At 39.1% G+C, this 25,475-nt stretch overlaps 1 protein-coding gene across 1 annotated transcript in view; it reads right to left on the bottom strand.

Annotated features, from left to right (window-relative positions):
• The window catches only part of IRAK3 (interleukin 1 receptor associated kinase 3), a 61,608-nt gene that overhangs the window by 13,140 nt on the left and 22,993 nt on the right, over window positions 1-25,475 (bottom strand). The window contains exons 6-8 of the mRNA XM_023225145.1: window positions 20,797-20,861; window positions 10,144-10,258; window positions 8,558-8,676 (exon numbers count right to left, since the gene is read on the bottom strand). Of these exons, the coding sequence (XP_023080913.1) occupies window positions 8,558-8,676; window positions 10,144-10,258; window positions 20,797-20,861 (299 nt within the window). The remainder of the gene's footprint in view (window positions 1-8,557; window positions 8,677-10,143; window positions 10,259-20,796; window positions 20,862-25,475) is intronic.

Raw genomic sequence — 25,475 nt, 5'->3', positions numbered from 1 at the left:
CCCGGAGTGGAGTGGAGACCCCCCCACCCCGCCCCCGGCGGGCCAAAACAGGCAAACGCCCGTCAAAAAAAAAAAAAAAAAAAAAAAAAGAGGACCCAATGGCCCCTCTGGGACAGCCTGAGGCAACAGCACACATGTGCTGTCTGTATTATGGCTGTTGCAACACCAAGACACCCCTCACCAAATGCCCTGCCTCCCCTAACTAGATGAGGCAAGACTCAGTTTCTCCTAGAACCTGCAGGCTACTACAAAAGTTGTGCACCCCACCCCAACTTAAGTGTACACTGCATCTTGCCTGGAATGCTACAAATCTGAAACCCTTTATTCCCGTGGGACTGCGGAGCTTTCTCTTTCATCCCCATTGAACCTAGGCAGGTCTGAGAGACACAGTATTCAAGCTTGTTTTTGCTTTGTTGGTGCCTTCTGAGTCTAGGTACTCGGTGCAAAGGCCCAGGAAGGGGTGTTCCTCCTTTAATTGTGAAATTCTGACTCTACCCACAACTAGAACAACCCCCCTCAGCCTGTTTCCTTGTTGGTATAAAGATCTTACTTCATGGGGTTGTTACCAGTATTACATGAGAAAACGTAAGGACAGTGACACTCACAGAGGGCTCAAAGTATGCTTTAAAGGATATAGGCTGGCCATTGTCCATCCTACGTCCATTACCTTAAAATCCCAAAACGCTTGGTTGCATGTCTCTAGAAGAAGTCCAAAGACACCAACTCAAGGAACAAAAATACACGGGGTTGTAGGATGTCCCTGGAGATCTGAGGACCCTTCAGTTAGTTAATGTCAATAAACTGGCTGAGTTTCAAATAGTTCCAGAGAAGTTCTGGGCCAACATAACTAAAGTCATATTTCCAGACATTTTAAGACAATGGAGAGACGGAAAAAACTGGCATGTACCGTGCATACGTGTATGTATCTATGTGTATAAGTAAATGAATGTTGGGGCTTAGAGTGGTGGCAAATAGAATTAATAGGGGAAATTTTAATTTATGTCCTATTTAATTGTTTTGCCATCCCTTAGAAAAAATCAAATTTGGATATTTTCGAAGAAGGGAGGCACTAGGGGAAAATAGGAAAATCTGAGGAAAAAGAATTGTATATATCTAAAATTTTTCTGAAAGATAAAAATAGGCTTTTTGAGGGGGTTAAGTGGGAGAGGGAGGAGACTGATAAAATAATCTATCAGTCAAACAATGAAAGAGACTTTGGATTCCCTGAAGGCTTCGACATGCCTGTTAAACAATGAGCTAGGCTCCAACTTTCCCGTCTGGGGACAAAGGCAGGAGGCCCTGGTCTTCAGGCAAGGGTGTCCTGGTTGCAGGGAGGGGCCAACTGTGGCCCCGTATGCCCTCTTCCCAACGACTCAGTTTTTCTAGTCTTTCCGAAAGGAAATTATCCATGCACTCACTCACTCTGACCTTATATCTCTGATCAATTTCCATTTAAAAAAAAAAAAAAAGTCCATTTTGAAACAAATAGCAAATAGCTTCTTCCTTCCTTTCTTTCCTAGACCACTTCCCTTGTATGAAAGAGTGTTTCACTTGGCAGGAGACAAATGGCAATACTGATTAAAGAACGTGATTTTATAGGAAACATTAGAAATGTTCACTAAGATTATCTCTTTGCTTTGGAAACATTAGCAGGAATGAAATGTCTGGGATGGAAAATGCTGAGGATAAAATGCATTTCCATTTAAAATAGTTCATAAATGTGAAAACAATTAAGCTCACTAAGGGATAGGAGGGAAATAACAAGGAAGTTTACTGCTTTCAGATGCTTTTAAGTGATCCTGTAAGTCAAAAACATCTTCGTTTCTCCAATAAAAATGTGAGGGTCTTTGCCAAGAACACAGGCTGCAACTTTTCAAGATTCTTTTCTTTAAATCCTTTCCTTCTCAAATTCCACCACCTGGAAGCAGATTTTGTTTTTATAACATTCTCTTTGAAGAGTTCAAAATACTGAGACATTTTTTAGCTAAATAAACCCCCAGACTTGTTGAAAACACCTTGGAAACATGGGCATTGCTTCTCCTGTGGGTGTTTCTGAGCTGTGTCTTTGACAGCTTCTTCCTTAGAAAGCTATCTACTCTCACTGCTTTCCAGGCCCGATGTCCTCTTCAATGCCTGTTGCTACTGACAATTTCCCCAGGAATCCAATGTCAGCATTTCCAAATTTCTGCACACTAATTATGTGCTCCTCTCCTTCCCAATTGCCCTGTCTCTGCCGATGACACCAACATGTTTCCAGTAATCCCAGACCTTTAATTCCTTAAAAAGTGTATGATGATTGGACTCACACAAACATGGAATGCAACCTCCCTTTTTCCTGCCACAGCCATGAGACAGAGGCCAGTCACTAATCTCTGTAAGCCTCAGCTTTCTCCTCTATCAAATGGAGATAGTAACTATAACATCTGAACTCAGGCTTGCTGGGAGGATTGCTAACAAGTTATTCAGCAGGTGTTGATGTCAAGTGAAAAGTCTCCAGCTCTCATTGAGCTCCCTCATCTGATGGCAGTCTATCCGCTACCCTTAAGGTATTAGTACTTACTATGCAGTCAGGACAAATTGTGCTTTCTGCTACCTTGGCCTCTCTCCATTCTGTTCCCCTCATCTTGAAAACACTCTCCCCTGCTTTATTTTTATCCGAATCCTCTCCACAGCCATAAGATTCACTTCCTCCATGAACTTTTCACTTGACCGCTCTGAATTCCAGTGCTGCTCCTTTCTCCAAAATTCCTACTGTATAGCCCCAATAACATCATTTGACACCTATAGGGAGACCGCCTGATGTTGTTTACTTAAGTGTAATGTTGAGTCTATAACAGGGTCACATTCTCCTGTAACAGTCCTAGACTCATGAGTATAGAGCCCAGAACAAAAATAGGCAGGTGTAATGTCAAAGAATTTACAGCAACAAGAGGTCACCTCAAGACTGTCTTGGTTGGCTCCGAATGTGCAAGTGTGAAAACTTTTGGCCACTCTCTGGCCACAGAAAGAGAGACAAGCCCTGGGTCTGAACGCAGATTTCATTTTCTTCTTTTTGTTTTTTTGTTTGTTTATTTGTTTTAGACGGAGTCTCGCTCTGTCACCCAGGCTGTAGTGCAGTGATGCAATTTCGGCTCACTGCAACCTCCACCTCCTGGGTTCAAGCAATTCTCCTGCCTCAGCCTCCAGAGTAGCTGGGACTACAAGTGCACGCCACCATGCCTGGTTAATTTTTTATTTTTTTTTATTTTTTTATTTTTTGTAGAGATGGGGTTTCAGCATGTTGGCCAGGATGGTCTCAAACTCCTGCCCTCAAGTGATCCGCCTATCTCGGTCTCCCAAAGTGCTTGGACTATAGGTGTGAGCCACCACACCTGGCCTGAATGCAGATTTCTGGTGGTCTTCCCACATCCACGTCCTCATCCTCCCTCCTCCCTGCTGAAGACATGAGTACCATTTCACTTTGCTTTAGACAAAAGATGTTATTCACAGTTTGGGCACCCGGCTGCTGAATAATGATTTTCCAACTTTCATTTTAAAAACTATTTTAAAACCATAAAAATGACAGATTATCCAGTTTCTTTACTGATAAAATTAATTACAGAGAATGATTGAACTGATAACTTAAGGATTTCATTTAGTAACTTGATACTGTCTTTTGGAACTTTTTCCAGTTATTTGGCTTGAGATAGTAAGGTCTGATGCCAAGTTATTTTTGTCTAATAAAGTTTATGTTATTGTTAGACTAGAACATACTTCTTTAAATACAATCTAAAGAATATAAAGAAGTAAAAAAATAAGCCATTGAAAAATAAGCTATAGTTTCTCCAACCAAATAAAATGTTGTTGATATTTTGGTATGTTTTGCTTTTAATATTTTTTTAATGCATGAATTTGTAGTTATACAAAGTTATAATTATATACTATATGTTACTTTAATTTGGTCTTTTCCACTTAATCTCACCGTATATACATTGTTCCATGTTATTTCATAGTATTAAAAACATAATAATATCAAAGATTTAGGATAAAGTGTTCTGTGACTCATCACTCTGAAGCCCAAATACAGAAAAGAAAATAAAGGTAACAGCATCTTCCATTGTTCACTCCTCCAATAAAAACAGAGCCCTGAATTACTCAGGGAAAAGGCCACTGTTTGACACAGATTTTGAGATGTCCTTTTCTGAGCCAATTATCAGAGCTGTACAATAAAACTGCATCCCTCCTAGAAGCTGCCTCCCTTACACAGATTTAGAAAATTAATACGACAAAGGCAGAAGAGGCAGGGATTTCAGACAGCTCAGTCCTAAAAGCACTGACCTACACACAGAGGGATCAAGACTCAGAGAGGCCTAGGTTTAGAGCACAGCGGAGGATTCATTTAAAAGAGATTCAGGAGGGTAATCTAGGTCAGCCAATCACATCTGGCCGAGGCTGCTGGGGACTGACTGTCATTACCATCTGACAAGTGTTCAGTGTCCCAAATGAACTGAGTTGGTCTCGTTCCAGCTTCTAGAGAACAGGTGTGTACACCATCAAACACTAGGGGAAAATCCACTGTTATAGTTGGCACTAATTAACATCTTTGCTGGCAGGCTCAGCAGAAAGGCCAAGAGTTCAATGGCTGTGGAAGGGACTGATTTGCTTTGGAACAGGCAGGGACACACTGATGAGCCCTTGTGAAACCACAGTTCTCTAACAAATGCCCACAGTCACGGATCTCCATACCCTGACACATGCTTGGGTGTGCACATTTTATGAATGGGTTACATTGAAATCCTTGAACTCTTTGGAACACTCAGAAAGGCAACAATTGTCAGCAACCCCACCACCAAGTAAAATATAAAATACATTGCTAGATGCATTTCAAGCCCTGTCTCTTCCATAATATTCTTGTTTCTGATCAGATCTCTCTGGGGACTCTGTATTTGTTACCTGTTGGACATTCTGTCTAGCAGTGTTGCTTAAATGATTTTTATAGTTCTGTACATCCAGACGAGTTCCTGGGATAGTGACCTAGAAGAACTGGCCTCCTTTTAAGTTGTGAGAACCTTTTGGTTCTCTCACTAGAGCCCAGCTTGTCAAACCTAGTTCCTCAGCCTAGTCAGCATCTAAAGCCTCATTCCATCCCCTGCTCACCACAGTCCTTATTCTTCTCTAGTCTCACTTTACCTTATTCTCCAACCTTGTCCTTTCTTTTCCAACCAACTGATTTCTCTTGCTTTTACCGTATATGTGACAATTCTTTACTCTGTTCCTTTGAACAAGTTATTGCCTCCACCAGGAATATTGTCTCCCCTTCTTTCAACCAATCCCACTTTTTCCAAGACTTGGCTTGGAACTCTCTAACGAGAGGAAGCCTTGTCAGACCAGCCACTCAGTGGGCATAGTTACCGTTGCACTACACATTTTGTGTTTATGTTATCTTTCTGATCACCAGGTTGAACCTTCAAGGACAAGACTATCATCAGCAATGTCTCTCCCACTGTGGTCTAACACAATGCTCTGCACACAACAGATGTTCTATAAATATTTGTGAAGTAAGATGAATGGGATTCTCAAGATATTTAATAAACACTTTTTTTTTTTTAAGTGGAGAATGGGGTTTCACCATGTTGGCCAGGCTGGTCTCAAACTCCTGGCCTCACGTAATTGACCCACTTTGGCCTCCCAAAGTGCCGGGATTATGAGCGTAAGCCACCACACCTGGTCAGTAAACATATTAACAGAGAAGTAATTTTTCTTAAACTAGAGCTTAGTCAGTGGGTCCACTTTTCAAACACTATAAATGGACGATAGAGGGAAGAGTGTTAAGTAAAAAGACTGATTGGCCACCACAGTACTTGGTCCCTGCCATTGTGCCACTCCCACCACTTCTCGACCAGTTAGGACAGGAGTTACCACTGAAGATGTGTATGCTCTGTGCCAAGGACCTTATGTCATTTAACCCTAGGAGATAAAAGCTATTATTCTACTACTAGCATTTTGCAGAGGGGAAGATTGAGGCAGACATTAAGCAATTTGCTCAGAATCGCATTTTAAGTGGAAAGTCTCTCTGATTGAAACATTATGGGGACAATGAGCAAAGAGAAAAGGATGGGAGGAGGGTGGGGAGCAAAGTACGTGAAAAACAAAAATTTTGGGGTCACATTTTTCAGAACTCTGTCCTGTCAAATCTTCCTTTATAACTATGGTGGCTGCCATCTCCCAACATGACTCCACGCACCCCCATCCCCACCCTTCCCCACCCCGTCCTTCACCACCCCACTTGGCTCCCTCCTTGGGTCCCAGGGAGGCTCTGGTTCCCCAGCAGGAAGAGTTGGCTAAAGATGGCTCACAGCTGAGCCACAGTCTGGGAACTGTCTTGGTAGAAGGGAGTTGCCTCACCCAGCCACATTACTGTTCCACAAGAGGGCTGGTCAGATGCAGGGATGCAAAGCCCAGAGTGCCCTACCTGCCTCTGGGATGTCTTTGAAGGACCATCCCAGCTTCAGTGCTTCCCCATAGCTTGGACTGAGGCCTCTAGGACAACAATATCCCAACTCAACCTCTCCAACTGCCCAATCCTGCCTTTTTCCTTTCCTCGCTTCTTTTGCTGTGCCTGAGAGCCCTCCCTTAAAAATCTCCTGCAGGTAAATCTGTGCTTCTGAGCCCACTTCCTGGGAACCTGCCTGAAGACACAGACCAACAGCGAGAAAGTGAAATGAGGGCCCAAAGCCTGTGCTCTCACCAAATACCAGGAGAGAGACGCTGTCGCATCCAAATCACCTTACCCAATTTCAGCTGTGAAAAATAACGGGCCATGGGCAGAGCTTGCCTCTGCCTCGCTCCCTGCCCTGATGCTCCCTTTGCTTCAGTTAGTGACTCTCTGTCCCCGTCTCCCATCAAGAGCCAAAATCCCAACACCTTCTCTTTTCTTTCTCCTTCAAACTCTGCATTCAGGAAAGGATTTGATGAACTCAGCCACACAAAAGGAAACTTAATAAAATTAATCTAGTACTTCTTGGGGATTTAAAATAAGCTAATACTTACTTTAAGTTTAGACCAAAGGAAGAATATGTTTAGCAACATTCCAGATATTTATTTACTCAGTAAAACACATATTTGAGCACTTAGTGTGCTCAGTGTTGGTTGCAAGCTGAGCGGAGGAGGGACTGTTTTAGGTTGTGGGCAGCCACTTCAGTCCTTCGAAAGCAATTCCAATAGATAACTCCACTGACTCAAGACCCTCACGGTCCCTCTCTATTCAGGTCCCATGAGTGTGCATTAATTTTATGCTGTTTCTACAAAGCCACTAGCAGTTGCTGGATTGCCACACTGTAACAGGCACAGATATCTATGGGTAGGTCATCCCACCCCTCTAGAACTAAGTAAAACCCAGAGTCTTTTCCTATGGAGTTCATTTCATCCGAAAAACAAGTAAGTAATCAGCTCCTCTTCTGCCCAAGTCAAAAGCATCCTACAATTTTTTTTTCAAGATACTGGGAAATGGTTCAGAAGCAGCAGCAGTCTTTTAAATTCAGTCTTCCTTGATATACAGCAAAAGTGTATTCATGTACTTTTGGACAGGTTCAAGATAAAGGGCAAATAGAAAAACATTCACCGGCAGGGGGTATCTAGTCTGTGTGAATGATTCTTTATGCCTAGAAGAAGAAATGTAGGAGATGGTGCTTCTAATTTTCTCATGTCTCAAAAAATGAACACTGGGCTTGCTGCTCAGCTTGTCGTAGGTTAATACATAAAGTTACAAGACAGCAGGCTCAGTAGGATGAGCAAGACACTGGAGACTCAAGGACAAACAATTTTTATCGCTATTTACTACTGCCAGCTTGCTAGGAATCCCCATTTAAGTTGCTTGATTTTTCTTTAAGCTTCAGTTTTTAAAAAAAGCAGATAAAGACAGGTTCATTTCACAAAGTGCCATTAATAATAACTAAAATACAGATGCTTCTCAGCTTATGAGGTTACATCCTGACAAACTCATGGTAAGTCGAAAATGCATTTAATACACCTAACCTACTGAACATCCTAGCTTAGACTAGTCTATGTTAAATGTGCTCAGAACAATTATATTAGCCTACAGTTGGGCAAAATCATCTAGTGCAAAGGCTAGTTTATAATAAAGTGTTAACTACCTCATACAATAAATTGAATACTGTACTGAAACTGAAAAACAGAACGACTGTATGGGGATATTCAAAGTAGGATTTCTACTTAACACGTATCACTTTTGTGCCATTGTAAAGTCAAAAAAAATCATTTCGTTGAATCATCATAAATTGGGACCATCTGTACACAGAATTGTCCATCCTACATTGTTCATTAATAATTCCCAAAGATAATGCAAACCCTCTTTTTGGCAACATACATACAGCTTTTCAAATTTGGTAGACACATTTTCATTAATAAAAATATAGGATTTTTAAATACCTAGATGAGAGTTCTTAACACACACACATACATACCAGGAGAACTACAGCAGAGAATAGTGTGAAGTATGACTCACGTGTGAGGATAAAAGAAGCTTTCAGGAATAACCAAAAGTTCTGCAATCATTTACCTTGATATACTGCCACAGATGACCGAGCATGGTTGAACGTTGTGCAGGTAGTGAATGGCTTTGGATATTCCTATTAATATACTGATTCGAACGTGCCAAGGGAGTGGGGCTGTGTCACCCTAAAACGACAACAGCAATTGGTTTGGTTGCACTTTCTGAGTAAAAACTACCTATGTATTCATTATGCAGACATACACCAGAATAGAAGCAGATAGCAAGGTGGGGTGAGGTGGGTGAATCAACGTTTTGGTTTTCCAGAACTTATTTTTAATTCCAGATGGGTTTCCTTCTGCTACTGATGACAGTTCTAGGCCTCTTTATAGACAATGAAAATACTCTATACTTCTTAATATTAGCTTAATCAAAACATAGCTAGTAAGGTAACACTACTTAAAAGTTCATTAAATAAGATTTTTAAGTTACTTGTGGTACAATACTATGAGTAATTGAGACAATCTGCTTTTATTTTCATCCTCACTGAAACTTAACCTATTTGGAATCAATTTTTAAACTTAACCTCCAAACACATCTAATGAGGGATCATGGCATTTATTCAACCTCCTTCTCTCTCTCTCCCTCTCTCTGTCTCTCTCTCTCCCTCTCTCTGTCTCTCTCTCTCTCTTTTCTTTCTTTTTTTTTGAGACAAGGTCTCACTCCGTGTCACCCAGGCTGGAGTACAGTGGCACAATCATAGCTCACTACAGCCTCCATGTCCCTGGGCTCAAGCAATTGTCTTGCCTCTGCCTCTCAAGTAGATGGGACAGGGATGTGCCACCATGGCCAGCAATTTATTTACTTACTTATTTGAGACAGAGTCTTGCTCTGTCGCCCAGGCTGGAGTGCAATGGCACAATCTCCAGGCTGGAGTGCAATGGCACAAACTCGGCTCACTGCAACCTCTGCCTCCCGGGTTCAAGCGATCCTCCTGCCTCAGCCTCCTGAGTAGCTGAGATTACAGGTGCGCACTACCATGCCCAGCTAATTTTTGTATTTTTAATGGAGATGGGGTTTCACCATGTTGGTCAGGCTGGTCCTGAACTCCTGACCTTGTGATCCACCCACCTTGCCCTCCCAAAGTGCTGGTATTACAGGCATTAGCCACCGTGCCCAGCCTATTCATTCTTTTAGTAGAGGTGAGATCTGGCTATGTTGTCCAGGCTGCCTCATTCTCTTTAGAGTCTGTGTCACTGTTATGGCGATCCTTTGTATTGAAGGATACTTTATATAAAGTTATACAAATTAAAATTATCTAAGGAATAAGAGTAGTTGATGCCAACTCACTGGAGGTACAGAATCAAATATAATATAACATGGTTGCCAAAAGATTTGCTGGGTTCTTACTATATAATGAGTAAGAACCCAATATGGTTGCCAAAATGTTGCACAAAACACGTTAACTCGGGTATTTGCTCAGCCTTCTAAAAGTAAGAAATTAATCCAAGAAGTACTGCTTCCTTGGGAAACCCATCCTTTGCCTTCCCCTCATGCAAACACATCTTGCCTCCCAGCTCTCCCAGATGGTTTCAGCAGCTCTCCCAGGGCTTCAGGGGGTCAGAGGATCAGACACAATAATAGAAAGAACTTACTACACACTGCAATCTGTCAAAAAGTGTTCCATTTCTCATGTATGGATAAACCAGACAGAACTTCTCAGTCTCTGTAAAATATGCAGCCAACTCTAGTATGTTTGGATGGTGAAACCTTGAAACAAAAGATGTTTTAAAGCCATCAAATTGCGTATTCAGACAGGAAATGAACAACACTCTGGTGTGGGAGTAGTAAGGTAGGATGGAGAATAGGCTTAAAGAAGAATACAAATTTGGCTGGACACATTGGGCACAGGACACAGATTTGCTTTCCAAATCGGTCTAAAGAGTTCTAACGGCAGGGCACGGTGGCTCACACCTGTGATCCCAGCAATTTGGGAGGCCGAGGCAGGCAGATCACTTGAGGTCAGGAGTTTGAGACCTGCCTGGCCAACATGGTGAAATCCTATTTCTACTAAAAACACAAAAATTAGCCGGGCATGGTGGTGAGCACCTGGTTATTCCAGCTACTCAGAAGGCTGAGGCAGGAGAATTGCTTGAACCGGGAGGCGGAGGTTACAGTGAACCTAGATCATGTCACTGTACTCTAGCCTGGGTGACAAGAGTGAGACTCCACCTCAAAAAAAAAAAAAAAAAAAAAAATTCTAGCAAATACTAGTTACTGTTTTTGATTGACTGTAATCATGTAAATATAAATAAAACATCCAAATATAGGGCAGAAATTTTCAAAAAATAAGGAGTTTTAAAGATTTGTAATATTGGAAACTTTACAAAAGATAGCACTATTCAATATTAACTTATTTTTTATCAATATGAAAGACAACATGACTTATTAAGTAAAAACAGTGCAACTAAAATTGTTAGTTTGATTTATTTAAGTATATAAGTTTAAGTCACCAAAACATAAGAATAAATACCATTTTCATTCATCCACTTATTGAGCACTACTATGTCAGGTACTGTGCTAGATACCAGTTACACAGCTGAAAAGAGACGTCAGTGTCTTCACAAAGCTTGCATTATTGTCTAAATCCATATGACTAGTAATGTTTGATGTTGAGAACATATCACTGATTTTAAATCACAGATTTCTATGTCAGTGTAGTATACATTTCTCAGGCTTTTTTTCCCCTAATAATCATTTATTAGCTTATTAACAAAAACTCTATTCCTCAATTGTGTGTGCTATCACTATGAGCCCAGGTAACAACTATGAAACATAAAATGTGAAATTCACACATACTGTGAGCTCAGTTTAATTCAAAAATTACTTATGGGGGCCGGGCGCTGTGGCTCAAGCCTGTAATCCCAGCACTTTGGGAGGCCGAGACGGGCAGATCACGAGGTCAGGAGATCGAGACCATCCTGGCTAACACGGTGAAACCCTGTCTCTACTAAAATACAAAAATTAGCCGGGCGTGTTGGCGGGCGCCTGTAGTCCCAGCTACTCGGGAGGCTGAGGCAGGAGAATGGCGTGAACCTGGGAGGCAGAGCTTGCAGTGAGCTGAGATCAGGCCACTGCACTCCAGCCTGGGCGACAGAGCGAGACTCCGTCTCAAAAAAAAAAAAAAATTACTTATGGGATACTACTATGTTCTGGGCAGGCTTGGGAATATTAAAATAAATCTGTAAAAAATATTCTGTTTATAAAAGCCTATTATTCATTTCTGCAGTAGCAAAATTTTCCTATAAACACACACATTCCTATATATATTGTGCATATGTGGTGGGGGAGGGGGGTTCTGCTTCCTTTTCTTCTTCTTACTTCAAGGAAGGAAGCGTGTGTATACACACACGTACACACACAGAGAAGTTTTTATGTTTAAATATATCAAAGTCTTCTGTGATACAAGATTCCTACACCTATTATGATTCCAACTATACCTATAAAATGAAAAGCAATGGATTGAAAGGAAATTGAGGTAGTGTATTTAACAGTCCATGTATACCTGGTTGGTTCTTCTGCAACTTAAAATAATTCAGAGAGACGAATCTTCTGGAAGGCAGTAGGTAGTGGACATCAGATAGACACAGCCATGGCCTGGTGCTCTACTCTCTTGCTCAGAGAGGAGAAAAGGCCATGTGCTTATTTTTAAGTATTACTGATCAAACAGAAAAACGGATACTTTAGAGGTTACCAAGGTATGGAACGTGGAGATACCTTGGAGAAAGTTTGCTGGTTTTGTACCTGTGGACCCATGCCACCCAACCTTTTGCTACAAATTTTTAAATCAGTAGGGTTTTAGATTATATACATCAGAAGGTTAGCAGATCTGATACCTTCTAAAATCACTTCAGCAAACATTCTGAGTGCCTTGTTCAGACAAAATGATGCAAGTCCCATGGTGTGGTAAACAGACTTGAACAAGTAACCTGGGATTGAATCTCCGATCTTTTTAATGGCTGTGTTAACTTGGGCAAGTTATTTAATCGCTCTGAGCCTGTTCCTTTAACTGTAATCAGTAATTAAAACATCTATTTCCAAGGTTCTTATGAAAATTAAATAAAAGGTTAAGCCAAAAGCCAGGTCCTCAAAAATTATTAGCTTTTTCCCCTTCCCTTGAGAAAGGAGGGAAAAAAGGAATCAGAAGTCACATTCTATGGAGTTCACAATTCTGTTTAAGGTAATTCCCTTAATATTAAACTGAAGAAACCTCATCCTTCAGGTCTCAGCTTATTTATATCAAGAAACCCATTCTGCTGCTCATCCCCCAAGTTATTATTCCCTCCTCTGTGCTCGTATTTCCTCATCTTACCACTTAGTTTATTGAAATTGTCTGTTTACTTAGGAACTTCTCTCCCAATCCCATTTCTGATAGTACATTCTAAGAAGAGAAAGCTGCATCTTCCTTAGTCACGTCTGAGAAGATGATTTAGGAAATAACTTGGATCTTATAGAAAAGGTAGGATGTACCTCAGTTTCCTCATCTGCAAAATGGGGATAACAGGAGAATTTATCTCATTGGATGGTCATGAGGATTAATGAATTAACATACGTAAAGCACTTGAAATAGGGCCTAACACAAAATAAATATTAGCAAAATAAAAATGGTACCCCAGGAATAGTCAACATTATAAAATTGTAAATCTCTCCAGATTAATCTATAAAGTTATTAAAATTCCATTAAAAATGCCAATAGAATTTTTGAAGCCTAAACAAGCTGTTGTTGTAGTTCACAGAAAATACCTCACCAGATAATCAGATGGATCAGGTAAATAAATGTAAAAAATGAAGCCATGAAAGTACTAGAAAAAAATGGGAGAATTATTTTATTAGGTTGGTGCAAAAATTATTGCGGTTTTTGCCCAGCTACTAGGGAGGCTGAGGCAGAAGAATGGCGTGAACCCAGGAGGCAGAGCTTGCAGTGAGCTGAAATGGAACCACTGCACTCCAGCCTGGATGACAGAGCAAGACTCCGTCTCAAAAAAAAAAAAAAAAAAAAAAAGTAATGTTTACTTTTTTTTTTATTTTCTATTATACTTTAAGTTCTAGGGTACATGTGCATAATGTGCAGGTTTGTTACATATGTATACTTGTGCCATGTTGGTGTGCTGCACCCATCAACTCGTCAGCACCCATCAATTAATCATTTATATCAGGTATAACTCCCCAATGCAATCCCTCCCTCCCCATGATAGGCCCCAGTGTGTGATGTTCCCCTTCCTGAGTCCAAGTGAACTCATTGTTCAGTTCCCACCTATGAGTGAGAACATGCGGTGTTTGGTTTTCTCTTCTTGTGACAGTTTGCTAAGAATGATGGTTTCCAGCTGCATCCATGTCCCTACAAAGGACGCAAACTCATCCTTTTTTATGGCTGCATAGTATTCCATGGTGTATATGTGCCACATTTTCTTAATCCAGTCTGTTATAGATGGACATTTGGGTTGATTCCAAGTCTTTGCTATTGTGAATAGTGCCGCAATAAACATACGTGTGCATGTGTCTTTGTAGTAGAATAATTTATAATCCTTTGGGTATATACCCAGTAGTGGGATGGTTGGGTCATATGGTACATCTAGATCTAGATCCTTGAGGAATTGCCATACTGTTTTCCATAATGGATGAACTAGTTTACAATCCCACCAACAGTGTAAAAGTGTTCTTATTTCTCCACATCCTCTCCAACACCTGTTGTTTCCTGATTTTTTAATGATTGCCATTCTAACTGGTGTGAGATGGTATCTCATTGTGGTTTTGATTTGCATTTCTCTGATGGCGAGTGATGATGAGCATTTTTTCATGTGTCTGTTGGCTGTATGAATGTCTTCTTTTGAGAAATGTCTGTTCATATCCTTTCCCCACTTTTTGATGGGGTTGTTTGTTTTTTTCTTGTATATTTGTTTGAGTTCTTTGTAGATTCTGGATATTAGCCCTTTGTCAGATGAGTAGATTGCAAAAATTTTCTCCCATTCTGTAGGTTGCCTGTTCACTCTGATGGTAGTTTCTTTTGCTGTGCAGAAGCTCTTTAGTTTAATTAGATCCCATCTGTCAATATTGGCTTTTGCTGCCGTTGCTTTTGGTGTTTTAGACATGAAGTCCTTGCCCATGCCTATGTCCTGAATGGTACTACCTAGATTTTCTTCTAGGGTTTTTATGGTATTAAGTCTAACATTTAAGTCTCTAATCCATCTTGAATTAATCTTCGTATAAGGAGTAAGGAAAGGATCCAGTTTCAGCTTTCTACTTATGTCTAGCCAATTTTCCCAGCACCATTTATTAAATAGGGAATCCTTTCCCCATTTCTTGTTTCTCTCAGGTTTGTCAAAGATCAGGTGGCTGTAGATGTGTGGTATTATTTCTGAGGACTCTGTTCTGTTCCATTGGTCTATATCTCTGTTTTGGTACCAGTACCATGCTGTTTTGGTTACTGTAGCCTTGTAGTATAGTTTGAAGTCAGGTAGCGTGACGCCTCCAGCTTTGTCCTTTTGACTTAGGATTGTCTTGGCAATGCGGGCTCTTTTTTGGTTCCTTATGAACTTTAAAGCAGTTTTTTCCAATTCTGTGAAGAAACTCATTGGTAGCTTGATGGGGATGGCATTGAATCTATAAATAACCTTGGGCAGTATGGCCATTTTCACGATATTGATTCTTCCTATCCATGAGCATGGTATGTTCTTCCATTTGTTTGTGTCCTCTTTGATTTCACTGAGCAGTGGTTTGTAGTTCTCCTTGAAGAGGTCCTTTACATCCCTTGTAAGTTGGATTCCTAGGTATTTTATTCTCTTTGAAGCAATTGTGAATGGAAGTTCATTCATGATTTGGCTCTCTGTTTGTCTGTTACTGGTGTATAAAAACTGCAATAACTTTTACACCAACCTAAATATAACTTCTTAATGGAAAAGGCCTTTTAAATTATAACATAAAATCTAGAATCCCTAAAAGAAAACCTTGATAAATTTAACTGTATTAAAACCATTTCTACATGTCAACACTATAATAAGCAAAGATGAAATGACAGTACGGTAAAAAATTATTTGCATCTCATAACATAAAAATAGGCTGATTTTCCAATAGGAATTATAAAATATTCCTTCAAATCATTAAGAAAAAGACCAACAGTCTAATTTATAATAATAGGTAAGGAATATTATAAGCTACTTCATAGAAAATAAAATATATCTCTTAAATATAAAAAAGGATTATTAATATCACTCAGAAAAATTGATACTATAAGACTTCTTTTTCTGAGAGGCCTCAAATAAATAAAATATAAATGAAAGAGGAGACATTACAACTGATGTCACAGAAACACAAAGGATCATAAGAGACTATTATGAACTATCGTATGCCAACAATCTGGAAAACGTAAACGAAATAGATGGATTCCTAGAAACATACCATCCATCAAGACTGTATCATGAAGAAATAGAAAACCTAAACAGATGAATAACAACTAAGGAGATTGATTCAATAATCAAAAACCTCCAACAAAGAAAAGTCCAGGACCATAGAGCTTCTGGCAAAATTTTAACAAGCATTTAAAAAAGAATTAATACTAATCCTTGTCAAACTCTTTTAAAAACTTAAAGAGGAGGGAACACTGTCAATCTTATTTTATTAGGACAGCATTACCCTCATATCAAAGCCAGATAAGAACATAATGAGAAAAAGTTGTAGGCCAATATCCCTCATGGCCATAGATACACAAATCTTCAACAAAATACTAGCAAGCTAAATTCAACAGAATATTGTTTGTTTGTTTCTTTGTTTGTTTGTTTTTGGAAATCGAGTCTTGCTTTGTTGCCCAGGCTAGAGTGTAGTGGCATGATCTCAGCTCACTGCAACCTCTGCCTCCCAGGTTCAAGCGAATCTTGTGCCTCAGCCTCCTGTGTAGCTGGGATTGCAAGCGTGCACCACTACACCTGGCTAATTCTTTTATTTTTAGTACAGATGGGGTTTCATCATGTTGGCCAGGCTGGTCTTGAACTCCTGACCTCAGGTGATCCACCTTCCCTGGCCTCCCAAAGTGCTGGGATTACAGGCGTGAGCCATTGTTCCCAGTCTTCAACAGAACATTAATAGGATGAAATACCATAGTCAAACAGGACTTATCCCTGAGAAGCAAGAATGGTTCAACATGTGCAGATCTATAAATGATACACCATATTAACACACTGAAAAACAAAAATCACAAAACCATCTCAACAAATGCAAAGGCATTTGATAAAATTCAACATCCTTTCATGATGGAACCTCTCAACAAATTAGGTGTAGAAGGAATGTATCTCAACATAATAAATGCCATATATGACAAACCCACAGTTAACATCATACCTAACAGTGAAAAGCTGAATGCTTTTCCTCTAAGTTCAGGAAAAAGATAAGGGTGTTCATACTTTCCATTTCTATTCAACATAAAGCTGGAAGTCCTAACCAGAGCAATTAGGTAAGAAAAAGAAATAAAAGGCATCCTGATTGGAAAGGTGGAAGTTAATTGGCTCTGTCTGCAGATGACATGATGAAAACCCAAAAGACTCCACCAAAAAAACTGTTAAAACTAATAAACAAATTCAGAAAAGTTGCATAATACAAAATCAACATATAAAAACTAACTATGTGTATATATGCTAACAATGAACAATCTGAAAAGGAAATTAAAGAAATTGATCCTATTTACAACAGCATTAAAAAGAATAAAACTCTTAGGAATAAATTTAACCAAGGAGGTGAAAATTCTATGCGTTAACAACTATAAGACACTGATGAAAGAAACTGAAGAAGACACAAATAAATGGAAAGATGCATTACATACATGAATTGAAATTAATATTGTTAAAATGTCCATACTACTCAAAGTGAGCTACACATTCAATGCAATTTCTATCAAAATTCCAATGACATTTTTCAAAAAATAGAAGAAGAATGCTAACATTTATATGGAACCACAAAAGACCCCAAACAGTATAAGTGAGTTTAAGAAAGAAGAACAAAGCCAGAGGCATTCACTTCCTGATTTTAAACTATATTACAGAGCTATAGTAATAAAAACAATATAGCACTGGCATAAAAACAGACTCATTGACCAATGGAATAGAATTAAAAAAAAAAAAAAAACAGAAATAAACCTACATATACATCATCAACTAATCTTTGAAAAGGGCACCAAGTATATACAACAGAAAAAGAAAATTATCTTCAATAAATGGTGTTGGGAAAACTGAATACCCACATACAAAATAATAAAACTAGAACTTTGTCTTACACACCATATACAAAAATTATCTCAAAATGGATTAAATATTTAAATGTAAGATCTGAAACCATACAAATCTGGAAGAAAATATAGGGAAAATTTTCCTTAACATTGGTCTTGGCAATGATTTTTTGGCTATGACACCAAAAGCGTAGGTGACAAAAGCAAAAATAATCAAGTAGAACTATATCAAACTAAAAAGCTTCTGCACAGCAAAGGAAACAATCAAGAAAATGAAAAGGAAACCTATGGAATGGCAGCAAATATTTGCAAACCATATATCTAATAAGGTGTTAAGATACAAAATAGTGAGGAATTCATACAACTCAATAGCAAAAAAGCAAATAACCTGATAAAAATGGGTAAATGACCCAAAGAGATAGTTTTTCAAGGAAGACATACCAATGACTAACAGGTATATGAAAAGATGCTCAACATCACTAATCATCAGAAAAATGCAAATCAAAACCACAATGAGATATCACCTCACACTTGTTAGGATGGCTATTATCAAAAAGTTGCCGAGGGTATGGAGAAAAAGAAGTCCTCGTATGCTGTTGGTTGGAATATAAAGTGGTACAGCCATAATGGAGGTTCCTTAAAAAACTAAAAATACAACTGCCATAAGATCCAACAATCTCACTTCTGCGTATGTATTAGTCCGTTTTCATGCTGCTAATAAAGACATACCCGAGACCTGGCAATTTACAAAAGAAAGAGATTGAATGGGCTTACAGTTCCATATGGTTGAGGATGCCCCACAATCATGGTGGAAGGTAAAAAGCACATCTCACATGGCGGCAGACAAAAGAAAAGAGCATGTGCAGGGAAACTCCCCTTTTTAAAACCATCAGATCTTGTGAGACTTATTCACTATCACAAAAACAGTATGGGAGAAACTGCCCCCCGACTCAATTATCTCCCACTAGGTCCCTCCCACAACACATGGGAATTATGGGAGTATATTCACGATGAGATTTGGGTGGTGACACAGAGCCAAACCATATCAGGGTATGTATGTAAAAGAAACAAAATCAGTATCTCAAAGAGATATCTGTGCTCTCATGTTCAATGCAGCATTATTCACAGTAACCAAGACATAGACACAACTTAAATGTCCATTGACAGATGAATGGATAAACAATAAAGAAAGTGTGATACACACAACACACATACACACACAAAAAAATGGAATATTATTCAGCCATAGAAAGAAGAAAATCCTGCCATTTTCAACAACATAGATGAACCTGGAAGACATTATGCTAAGTGAAATAAGCCAGACACAGAAGACAAATACTGCATCATCTCACTTACGTGTGGAACCTAAAAAAGTCAAACATAGAGAAGCAGAGAGTAGAAAAATAGTTACCAAGGGCTGGGGGTTGGGAAAAATAGAGAGATGTTGGTCAAAGCAGACAACCTTTCCATTGTACAATGAACACATTCTGGGGATCTAAAGTACAGCATGGGTGGCGACAGATGTATTCATTAATTTGATTGTGGTAATCATTAGACAGTGTGTACATACTGTATATCAAATTACCACACTGTACACATTAATCTATACAATTTTTATTTGTCAATAAATATTTTTTCAAAAGCTACACTGATAAACTATTTTCACCTAACAGATTGGCAAAAATTAAGAGGTAAGAATAAATACCAGGTTGGCAACAATGGAAAACCAGGCACTCATACATGACTTCTTTGAAATTAAATTGGTATAACTTATATTGGAGGACAAAATTTATTATGATAAAATGCACATAACCATTTAATACCATCATTTGATGAGAATTTATTTTACAGATATACTCAAATAAGTACGAAATAACATAAATACAAGGTTTTCTTGTTGCAGCATTATTTTCATATAATAAAATATTAGAACAAATCTAAGAAACCATCAACAGGGGAATGGTTACGTAAACTATAGTACAGGATATAATAGAATATGAAAATAAGCAATGTGAACAATGTGTTCATGTCACTGCTGTGTTAAAGGAGAAAAATAAGAAAACAAAATACATATTTGCCTACACACAAAATATCTCTGGAAATATATACAAGGAACTGGTAATACTGTTGCCTTGGAAAGATCAGCTGGGTGACTGGATGATAATGGTGGGAGAAAATCTTTTCTTGGTCTATCCTTTTGCATTTTTGAAATTTTGCAATGTTTGAACCTTACTTTCATAAGCAAATAAATAAAACAATCACATGTACAAACTTTTTACTATTACAATTTTGGATTTCATTTTTTAATTGACTAAGTGATATGTAAACTTTGGTGATTTTCCTCTACTACTCTGATTTCTGGTCTTCAGTCTAAAAGAAAATGGATTCAGTATAATGCCTTCTCTCTTCACCTTCCTCTCTGCCTCCCGACGTCACATCTTGGTTAAAAAAATATCGAAAAGAAAGTTTCCTATTTGTAAAGAGTGACAAGTGAACTCTATAGGGTTAGGGGCTTTCAATGAGGAAGGCTGCATGGCTGCAGATATGAATATGTATATGAAAATGAAGTCATTTCAATTTGTCTCCAAGGACTCTCAGACTCAGGAGTGAATTCCCGAAAAACAATATGTACATCAAAATCTCTTGATTTCTTTGTCTAAAACTCTCTTCCTGAATAGAGTTATACTGATGAAACAGCTTATAGACTGGAATGTCTCTAAGGAAGGAGGAAATGGTGAAATATAGACCATTCTGATGTTCTAAGAGTTACTATTCAGCCATGTTAGTCACATATGATTTAACCCACTTCCTTGTGACAGTTTCCTGTTAAAATATGTTTAAGGGAATTATGTTAATGATCTATTTTAAAATGTACTTTAAGGAATATACTAAAGCACATGTCAAAATTTATCCAAAGTTCTAACATCCAAATCAAATGTATTACATATCACGCCAAGCTCTGTGCTGTAAAATAAAAAATGAACAGAGATGAAACCCAGGCACAAAGAAGAGGAAATTCCAGAGAAAACATACTCACAGTAGTAAGACTTCAAGCTCAGATAAAAACCTCTTCCAATACTTCTTACATTGCATTTTTTTCTCCTACATATACAGAAAGACAAGAACAAAATTAAGAAAAGGATCTGTTTCTAGGATTCTTAACCCAGGGTCTATAGTCTCCCTAAATTAAATGAACTTTTTGGTGTAAATGCATATGAACACTTTTCTGGGGAAATAATCTTTAGCTTTTACCAGATTTTCAAAAATCCATTAGCCCCAAAAGAGATCTAGAATGAGTGTTCTTGAATTAAAAGTTTTTCATGCAATGTATTGCCTTGCTAAACTCTTTCATCATATTTTGCATACATTTACATAAATTCAAAAACATTCTATGTATTCAAAGACAATCCCATGACAGCTAGAACCTCCCCCACTTGATCTTATAAAGAATCCAATTTGTGTTATTTCTATTCTGCTGTGAAATTTCACTAATTTGGTGTTTATGACTTGGGTTTTTTGGATATGTCAGTTCAAGTTTACCTTTGCATTTTGAAAAGATGGGCTTACTAAGCAAATAAAAATATAACTCTTTACTTCCAAGAAGCTTTAGAAGATAGCCCAGAGCCTGACACATGAATATTTTAATGAGTTTAATAATATTGTACTAAGCACCTACTCTGTCCCTGGCACTGTTCTTGATGCCTTCATATGTCTTAGGTCATTGCATGTCTCTGGATCTCAGGTTTCCAACTTCTACCAAAAAAAAAGTATGCTCCTAGGTCTCACCAGTTGTGACGTTCTATCATTTGCAAATTGCTAGAGAAGGTGGAGTTTTGGAGCTCTGCCTTCAGGAATAAAGGGAGAGAAGTTCAACAGGAATTTTGGAAACTGTTTTCCAAGTTGAACCAGGAAGTCAGAAACAATAAATCAGGCTAAAAAATCATTTTCAAGGACCATTTTATCAGAATTTACATTTTACGAGACCATTGTCCTGGGAGCCAGATGGGTTGGATTTTCCGCCTATCTCTAACACTTGCTCTTTGTGACTCTTTGTCAGTCACTCAACCTCCCTAAGGTCATAGTTTTCTAGTTTGAAAAATGAAGAAGTTGGTTTTTTTGTTTATGCTAATGTAGCACTCTAACACCCTGTTGCTTGAAATGTGGTCTATGACCAAAAAACCTCAGCTTCACTAGGAGCTGCTGAGAAATGGCAAATCCAGGGCTCCTGTCAGATCTGCTGAATCAGAATCTGCATTGTAAGATGATTCCCAGGTAATTAAAGTTAGAGAAGCACAGATCTAACACATCTAGCACAATTTCCCACCTCAGTCCCTCTAAGAAAAGTAATTGGTAATAAACAATTACAAAACTGCATTTCTTTAACAATGTTCTGTGGCTAAGGCTTCATTAAATGTTCTCATTTTTTCCTGATAAGTGTGTGTGTGTGTGTGTGTGTGTGCGCGCGCGCGCGTGTGTGCACGAGTGTTGGGTTAAAATAGGAGGCAGAGATAAAAGCAGAAGGGTGAAGTCCGGCCATACTTCCATGTACCACCTTAAGAGAAAGTTAAAATGTATGTAGAGACAGTAAGACTTTGTATACACCTTGGTAATCTCAGGTATTTTTACTGGTAACAACTAGCAACTAAATTCTTGAAAAAGGTATGTATGCTTCATTCAATTTATCCAGCAAACATTTACTGAGCAACTGCTATGGGCCAGGCCCTGTAATAAGGCACTAAGATACAAAGACAAATAAGAGCTCTTCAAAGAAAGCTGCCTAGTCCTTTGAGAGAAGTGGGTGAATAATGTAATGCTTTGATGCTGTTGCTAAACATAGGAGTGTCACCCAAACCACACTGGAGGGGTCAGAGACAATCCAGGAAATAACACCTGTCTTTAAGAAAGAAAGGGAAGGGGTTCTAGAGGCAATGATGTCCCATTCAGACTCATGGAAAGAAAACTCCCAAAAGGGAGTGTGATTTGGTGGCAGCTGCAGAAAGAACAGGAAAGTAGACTGGACAGACCCTTTGGGGATGGGGTCCCGAGGCTCAACTATAAGAGAGTGTACGAATTGGGGCCAGGGACACATTGGCACTAAGAAATAGGCTTTAGCTTGGCCACCTGTAGAGCGACCACATTCTATTTGTTGAATGGTTGTGCCAGTTGGTTGTTTCTTTAGCATCTTCTCAGGAATTCTGAGATGTCTATGTACAATTAAGTAGTACTAAATGCAATTTGGAGAAATGGAGAAATTAGGGAAATAATTTTTTAAAAGTTTCTGTAATGCACGTTGCAAACTAGGAATCACTGTGGAACCCTCCTTCTTCCCACTTCCCCAGTCCTATCCAACAGATAATCAGATGTGGTCCACTTCACCTCATCTCTTAGACATACTTTCTCCTCTGCATCCTCACTGACTTTGCCCAGACTAACGGCATTAGCTCTCAACAGTGGCAACACATGTGAACCACCTTGGGACCTTTTAAAAAACACTGGTGCCTACCATTTTTTTAAAAGCTCATTTTCTTAAAAGCCCATTTCTTTAAAGGCTCATTTTTTTTAAAAGCTCCCTAGATAATTCTAATATGTACTCAGGGTTGGGAACACTGGTTTACACCCTGTCCATTTCTTGGTTTGCACATCTGAAATATCCCTCCACCAGGTCTTTCTGCCTCTAGTCTGTGGGTTTTGTTTTGTTTTGTTTTTGACAAGGTCTTACTCTGTTGCCCAGACTGAAATGCAGTGGTGTGATCTTGGCTCATTGCAACCTCTGCCTTCTGCGTTCAAGCAATCCTCTCACCTCAGCCTCCCAAGTAGCTGGAACTACAGGCAGGCACCACCACACCGAGCTATTTTTTTTTTTTTTTTTTTTATTTCTTGGTAGAGACAGGGTTTAACCATGTTGGCCAGTCTGGTCTCGAACTCCTGACCTTAAGTGATCTACCCACCTCGGCCTCCGAAAATGCTGGGATTACAGGCGTGAGCCACCATGCCCAGCCTGCCTCCAGTCTAGCTCTTGCCATCTTTCCCCCAATTCTGACAACTTCCAATCTACTATCTAACCTAGAATCAAAGTCATATTTTAACAACACAAATCTAAGTCTTTCACTCTCCTACTTAAAAGATCTTGTGAGACTTATTCACTGTCACAAGAACAGCACTGGAAAGACCCTCCCCCAAGATTCAATTACTTCCCACTGAGCCCCTCCCACAACATGTGGGAATTGTGGGAGCTACAATTCAAGATGAATTTGGGTGGGGACACAGACCCCACAGACTTAATATCTTTCCAGCATCCTCTTCTCACTATCATCCCTACGGCCAGTCCACCGCGCTGAATGAATTCATGAGTTAGACCTACATTTTCATACATACACCTCCAGGCCTCTGCAACTGCTATTTGTTCCACTCAGAATGTACTTCCCCTCCTTCACTGCCTGCCAAAATTCTACTCATCCTTCAAAATCCAGCTGGAAGGTTTTTCCATTTGTTTTTGAGAACTGTTTATTGAGTGGTTACTTTGGCCAGATACTCTTCTGGGTGCCAGATACATCCCCCCTCTGGGTGGAGAGAGTTGCTTTTTTTTTTTTTTTTTAATTAGTAGACTTTATTTTTTAGAGCAGATTTAGATTTAGAAAAAATTGAGAGGAAAGTAAGGCGTTCCCACACACATGCACACAGCTTCCCAATTATTAACATCTCACACCAGTGAGGTACATTTGTTAAAATCAATGCATCTACGTTGACATATTATCACCATAGTTTACACTAGGGTTCACTCTTAGTGTGGTATATTCTATGGGTTTTGACAAATACATGATAATATGTATCCACCATTATAGTATCAGAATAATTTCACTGCCCTAAAAATCATCTGTGCTCTGCCTATTCATCTACCCCTTAACAAACACCCAGAAATCATTTTTGTACTGTCTCAATTGTTCTTCCTTTTCCAAAGTGTCATATATTTGGAATCATATGGTATGTAACCTTTTCAGATAGACTTCTGATATGGTTTTGCTGTGTCCCCACCCAAATTCATCTTGAATTGTAGCTCCCACAATTCCCACATGTTGTGGGAGGGGCTCAGTGGGAGTTAATTGAATCATAGGGGTGGGCCTTTCCAGTGCGGTTCTCGTGGCAGTGAATAAGTCTCACAAGATCTGATGGTTTTAAAAACGGGAGTTTCCCTGCACAAGTTCTCTCTTGTCTGCCATCGTAAGACGTGACTTTCACCTTCTGCCATGATACTGAGGTCTCCCCAGCCATGTGAAACTGTGAGTCCATTAAACCTCTTCTCCTTTTTTTTTTTTTTCTTTTTTAATCTTATTTTAAGTTCTGGATACATGTGCTGAACATGCAGGTTTGTGACATAGGTATACATGTGCCATGGTGGTTTGCTGCACCTATCAACCCATCATCTCAGTTTTAAGCCCTGCATGCATTAGGTATTTGTCCTAATGCTCTTCCTCCCATTCTCCCCAACCCCCTGGGTGTGTGATGTTCCTCTCCCCTCTGTGTTCATGTGTTCTTATTGTTCAACTCCCACTTATAAGTGAGAACATGCAGCGTTTGGTTTTCTGTTCTTGTGTTAGTTTGCTAAGGATGATGGTTTCCAGCTTCATCTATGTCCCTGCAAAGGACATGAACTCATTCTTTTTTTATGGCAGCAAGAGTTGCTATCTTTTATGTGCTCCTGTGATCTTTTGTACAATT

This window comes from Piliocolobus tephrosceles, chromosome 10 (genome assembly GCF_002776525.5).
Source record: "Piliocolobus tephrosceles isolate RC106 chromosome 10, ASM277652v3, whole genome shotgun sequence".
NCBI lineage: Eukaryota > Metazoa > Chordata > Mammalia > Primates > Cercopithecidae > Piliocolobus > Piliocolobus tephrosceles.
This window is presented reverse-complemented; position numbering and strand designations above follow the sequence as displayed.